At 45.1% G+C, this 6548-nt stretch overlaps 1 protein-coding gene across 1 annotated transcript; it reads left to right on the top strand.

Moving 5' to 3' along the window:
* Positions 1–3476, top strand: LOC117852957 (mitochondrial phosphate carrier protein 3, mitochondrial). The gene is made up of 6 exons (XM_034735277.2): positions 1–407; positions 1010–1371; positions 1466–1509; positions 2634–2848; positions 2952–3076; positions 3193–3476. The coding sequence occupies exons 1-6, from the start codon at positions 129–131 to the stop codon at positions 3263–3265; spliced, it is 1098 nt and encodes a 365-aa protein (XP_034591168.1). The 5' UTR covers positions 1–128; the 3' UTR covers positions 3266–3476.
* The last annotated feature ends 3072 nt before the right edge of the window (positions 3477–6548 follow it).

Here is a 6548-nt window from a genome sequence, read left to right as displayed (position 1 = left end):
CTCCGCCGCCGCTCCCTCTCCCATTCCCCTTCGCCAAACCCACGCGACCGGGAGAGCGCAGCGCAGAGAGCACCGCCACCGCCGAGAGGATTGGCCCAGCCGAGCAAACCCTCCAAATCTCGGCGGCAATGGCGCTCTCCGACCGCTCCCGCGAGTCGCTCCTACCGAGCTTCCTCTACGCCCCGTCGGCGGCGCGGTCCTTCGCCGGCGCCTCCCGCTTTCCCTCCTCGCCCGCCGCGGCCCCGGGAAGCGGTGGTGCCCCGTCGTTCCCGATCCAGGCGCCCAAGGAGAAGATCGAGATGTACTCGCCGGCGTTCTACGCCGCCTGCACGGCCGGAGGCATCGCCAGCTGCGGGCTCACCCACATGGCCGTCACGCCGCTCGACCTCGTCAAGTGCAACATGCAGGTTTGTGGTTTGTGCTGGGTGGGTGTGGGGGCAGATCCAGCACGTTGCTGCTCCTGGCGTTACGAATCGGGCTGAGCTTTGTTAGATCCGTCGGCGCCGAATACCATTCCCGTAGATCCCCGATTCAAAATTTGCTCTTTGTTTAATTGCTGTCACCAGTGTTTACTTAACGTATGCTCTGCTGATGCTAGTGAAGAATCCACTGAGTTATGTAGTAGTAGCCAAGCCATTCATGGTTAGATCTGCGTGTTAAAGCAGTGTAGATTCCGTGCATTTTTGGCATTTGGCACTTGCTTAGTCGAACCATGACTGATTGTGTTGTACTTTTGTCTAGTGTCTAGTAACCAACTGGTTTATAGGATAATAACGTATCCTGTGAAATTGTTTCCCTGATTACTGTGGTAGTGTAGTCAATATGGTTATATGGATAATGTGGTATCTCAAATTGAAATGCTTGGTTTTGTAATTTACTGTGCAGTAGTTACGTGAATATATAGTTCATTGATACTTGATAGATAAGTTTAATTTGATTGTTTAATCTGTCACCAGCAGAAGAATGGGGTATATGGTTTTTGACACTACCATCTTGATTGATGTTCCAGATCAATCCAGCGAAATACAAGAGCATCACATCTGGGTTTGGAGTTCTAGCCCAGGAGCAAGGAGTGAGGGGCTTCTTCAGGGGATGGGTGCCCACCCTGCTTGGTTACAGTGCTCAGGGAGCTTGCAAGTTTGGATTCTATGAGTTCTTCAAGAAGTACTACTCAGATATTGCAGGGCCTGAGTATGCTCAGAAATACAAGACCTTGATATACCTTGCTGGATCGGCTTCTGCTGAGGTGATTGCTGATGTGGCTCTCTGCCCCTTCGAAGCTGTGAAGGTCCGTGTGCAGACACAGCCTGGTTTCGCTCGTGGGCTCAGTGATGGGCTTCCTAAGTTCATTAGATCTGAGGGTGCCCTGGGGTTAGTATTTCACCTTATTTTCTTTAAATTTTAGTTGAATTATTTTTTTCATTCAGTTCTGTGGTGTAACAATATTTTGTTTTCAAACCTGCAGGCTTTACAAGGGAATTGTCCCTCTCTGGGGTCGTCAGATTCCTTGTAAGTAGATCTGGATATCTTATTTGTTCTGTTATTATGTGATGTTTTTTCCCCTTCGCAGTTGTATGTTTTGGCACTTTTGACAGCCTTTCATGTTAATGGCCCTATCTTTCTTTACTTATAAGAGTGTGCTGCTTATAGTCATCAGAATAGGACTGCTGAATTATGCTTCAGTTTATTTACTGTCTAGTCACTATTAGATGGTTAGACACCCTCCCATTCATTGTTTAAATTTATCTAAGGGTGACTTGTTTAAATCTGAGTATCTACTGTCTCTTCTATTTGACAACTTTCGTCTACTTCACATTATGCTTTTCCAAATCAAAGTCAGTCATAACCTACATGTCATGTTTCTCTCAATTAGTTTATCCCTCGTTAGTTTTTGTTTCTTTTTCTATCTTCCCTTTGGAATAGCTTTGATAAATATGTTATGCACTAGTTCAAAACTTGCCTTGATAGGTCTTACTAGTCTAATTTCAGTGAGATCAAAACTGGCCATCTTTATTAATCTCTTTTATATAAAGGCATATTGGAGTAGACCAGCTTTTTCTATATGAAAGTTTCTTGCCTTTATTTTAATATCCACATTGTTCTAGATAGCAAAAAATTGTTGTGATTGACATGTTCCCATTGCAATTATTTTCTGGTAAGCAACAATGTGATTCTACTGGCACAGTGAAGAAATAAGTTAATGAACCTTAGTCAACTTCCACTATATTACTAGTGTCAAAGCTATGATTTCTCAAAATGCTTCTTGAAGAAAGTAGACCCCCCCCCCCCTTTTATTTCAAGATGAGAAAAAGGCTCTCATGGTATTACTCGCTGTGGCATTGCTTGATTTCATACCATGGACATGTTTTATGCACTAAAAGTCTACATAAGTGCCTCATTCCTTTGACAGTTGACACTACAGAATTACGGATATGTGGTTGTGGACTTCAAAAGGAAACATAGTTGTTCTCCTCTTTAATAGTTTTTAAATAACCTTTTGGGGATAAATTTTAATGTGCAGCACCTATTTCTCTACTACATAATCATTTGCGCTTCAGCAGTTCGACTTGATATTCGTGTTGAATACTTTGTGCTTCTCTCACACACTTATATGTTTTCATGATTTTGTTCAGATACAATGATGAAGTTTGCGTCATTTGAGACCATTGTTGAACTTATCTACAAGCATGCTGTTCCTGTTCCGAAGTCAGAGTGTAGCAAATCTTTCCAGTTGGGTATCAGCTTTGCTGGTGGCTATGTTGCTGGTGTCTTCTGCGCCATTGTTTCTCACCCGGCAGATAACTTGGTCTCTTTCCTGAACAATGCTAAGGGTGCTACAGTGGGTGATGTAAGCACATTCTACCTATTCCCTTCTTAAGATGGTTTAGTTCTTTTTTTTACCCTCATTTGTTCTGTTCTTCAATGATTACTCACTGTATATGCTTCTGCAGGCTGTTAAGAAGCTTGGCCTCTGGGGTCTCTTCACTCGTGGTCTACCCCTTCGTATTGTCATGATCGGTACTCTTACTGGAGCTCAGTGGGGAATTTATGATGCATTCAAAGTCATGGTTGGATTGTAAGTGCCTTCTTTGCTTTTCTTCAGAACACGTTAGCGTTTAAAATGGATTAAACATAACTGATGATTCCCTTTGCATTGAAAATAACTGATGGACTCCCTTTGGAATCACACAGGCCTACTACTGGTGGTGTTACGCCTGCACCAGCCCCTACCACAGAGGAGGCTGCGTTGAAGGCCAGTGCCTGATCCTTCATATTAAGACAACTAGAATGCATTGATCATTCTTTACCGATGACAAATTTTCCAATTACATGAGTTCAACCTTATGTTCTAAATTTTTGAGAGGATGGCTGTCATCCTTCAGACGAGAGGAACTCGCTAAACTGGTGATCATAGTTTTTTGCCCAAGTGTAACCCTAGTGCTTGATGATATATAATAAGTTTTAGGTTCGCATCACTGTTAGGAGCCCAGGTTTTGCTATCACCTGTGCCATGGTTTATTCTCATTACAGTACCTTTCATATGCTGCTGATTTTGTGGTATCACTGGTCATCCATGTGAATGAGTTGATGACAACCGTTCAAGCTCCTGATTTCAGTAGTGTGCTGTTTTCTCCTGCAAGATTACATTCTGTGATGCCTATAGTTTAGACTTGCATTCTATTGGTTTGGCCCACTGGCGGTGAGATATGAATTAAAACTAAATTTACTGGACCTATATCTGATTTGAATTCTACTTACAGATACTGGAGTTAGGAATGTTTTGTGATGCATAGCTGCCTACTGGCTGTGAAATGTGATCACGTTCTTCTTAAATTGTGCCTTTAGGATCTTGATTAGGGACTATGATGTTATGATTCTAGTCAATAGACTGCGTTTTTATGTTGAATCATATTATCTGTCTTAATTAAAAGACCTGTTATTTGTGATTTTGACAACCTTCCTGCGATGCTTGTTGCTTCCATATGGTAAGTCTGCCAAGATGAGACAAACTTTGACATGCGCGTCCCAATTCGGCACACATGGCAAAACTCGAATACTCAGCACGACGAGCTTGACAAGTGACAAGCCGATGACGCCACTGGCCACACTTCTTTTCTGTAGCATGCTGTTCTTGTGTGTCCCATAGATTGTGCACAGTGCAGCCCTCGTGTCCAACCCAAACAGAGCTTGTGATGTGTATACATCGAACGAATTTGCAAGGTTTCCTGCACCGTGCCTTGTTAGCTGGAAACCAGCACGGAACTGCCTGCAGGACGTCGAGATGGCACTGGCCCGCGCCGATTAATGGCGTTGCGCGGGTGCATGCCCTAGCCGATGGGTACTAGCAGTCTAGCAGATACAGCCATACAGGCAGATCTGTTGCCGTCACAGCCCCGCGTACGCCTCTGTTGCTCGGCGGCGGGGTTTCTCTGGCGGCTGCACACGTCCACCACTCATTGGTAGCGACGCGGTCCTCATTCTGCCGCTCTTCTCCGGTTCTACAGCTCGTTCTTTTTTAAAAAAAAAAAGTTCCGCGGGAGACCGATTACAGATAGATCGTCAATCACCTAACGACTCTCTTTTCAGCGGCCATTCTCTTTGCAGGTTTCAGTTGCATTAGTCGTAGTTTAGATGGATTGTGGAGTTAAGTGGGTTTTTCTTCTTGTTTAGGTTGTATTGGATGTGCCACTAGCTGAGTGGTGCGCTTCGAGATTCCAATTGAAGCTGTGCCATTGTAATTCCTCTTCTCCTTTATGAAACACCTGCTCAGTTATGTTCTCAAAAAAAGCCATTCTCTTTGGCTCACAATATTGCCAAGCTAAACTCACCTAGGCGCAGCTAGGAGCGGACGGAGCTAGGATAAAAAAAATTGGGAGGAGGGGGGCATGAGCAAGATCTTAAGCATAATATTTACCTTATGCATGTGGACGCGGGCATGGCCCCTGCTAGGCACCCCATTGTCTGCGTCCCAGCACGTGAGGGGATCTTGTTCTTCCCATCACATAATAGCTTTCAGCAAAATTCTCTTCGGTCTTGATGACAAATCTTCCAATTTGGTCACCCACATATAGTATTTCTCTGCATGGGCACAAGATACTCCAATTCTTGAGCATCCCAACCATGGATCTCTAGTCTTTGCAAACCTAGCCATAATTATGGAAACAAAAGTGATTTCTTAGCTTCAAAATTCTCCGAAGTGCAGCTGAGCTACTAAACATTTTAAATATGCTATTTTTTCTCACAAATGAGCAAATTAAATTAGCTAGAGATTCAACGTCAGTTATAACACACACTCCTTTGAGTTTAGAGAGATCAACCCAAATATGTTTAGCCACATCACATTGGAAGAACAAGTGAGAAATGGTTTCACGTACCAGAAAACACAACATTCCTCTGTAGTGACCTCCTCTTGGCCAAGTTGTCCCTAGTTAACAATTTGTTTTTGTTGACATTGGTCATAGGTGCTCGTTCTTTATTTCAGTAGCTCTGCCATTGTGCGTGAACCCCTCTCTGGCTCTTGCGCAGGTCGTACCAAAGTTTTGTAGGCCCTGATGCAAAATACAAAATGAAGCCCTACACATTAAAAAAATATGGTTATATTTTTCACTATATAACTTCATACGTTTTGCAATACTAAAACTAGCATAAGCATTCATGCTAAATGAGTAAAGAGTGAATCTTCTTATCGATATCTTTTAATTTTAATTAAAAACCATAATTCGTCTGGTAAAATGAAATCTTCAATTATATCTTCATATTTAATTTTCTCTAGAATATCATTTTCAAGTGCAATTATGGCTCGTTCTTTCTTGTTTCATAGTACTTGAAGAGATGGTGACGACGAGTTGGTGACAATAGGCAACTCGCGATCCTTGCAGCGATCGCGTCGACCGCGGTGTGTCCTGCGTGCTTGGCCGTGCATGTCGTATTGACGAACAGACAAACCGTTGAAGCCTGGAGGCAAGGCGTTGTGTAGTCTCGCTCGTGCTTGGCCGCGAGGAATGTGGCGTCCGTCCGAGTCTGATTCCCATCTGTTAGCTCTCGGTCGTGGCCTCATGTCCGCCTGCGGGCTTTAATTTGGAACACGGAAGGACGTGGAAAGAGGGATCAGCCAGCACTTAGGTGATTAACTGCTAAGCAGATGCCGATCAATTGTTTCACGGGCGCACACTGCCAAGGCGAAGGCAAAGACAGTGGATCATTGGACCCTTGGCCCGCCCGACTTGGCACTTGGCAGGTCAAGCTGCCGGCCGGCCACACTTCTCCCGTGCGCGCGCGCACACCTCGATCGGGCCCTCTCGCCGTCGCATTCCGCGGTCGCCCGGATGAGATGAGCCCAGACCGGCCGGCCGGCCACCCGCCCACGAGTGCCGGCCTAAACCGGGAAATTTGCCCCCGCGTTGCACGATGTTGCTCGCACGCAACCCCTATTCCCCTTCTTCCTTCCGGCCCCTTGGGATGGCGACACGGCTTAGCCGCCGCCGCGAAGAAGACAACCCCACTAGCTAGCGACCAATCATGCAGAGAAAGCGCAGGAGACGGGCGTC

The sequence above is a fragment of the Setaria viridis genome, chromosome 4, assembly GCF_005286985.2.
Source record: "Setaria viridis chromosome 4, Setaria_viridis_v4.0, whole genome shotgun sequence".
NCBI classification, from domain to species: domain Eukaryota; kingdom Viridiplantae; phylum Streptophyta; class Magnoliopsida; order Poales; family Poaceae; genus Setaria; species Setaria viridis.
This window is presented reverse-complemented; position numbering and strand designations above follow the sequence as displayed.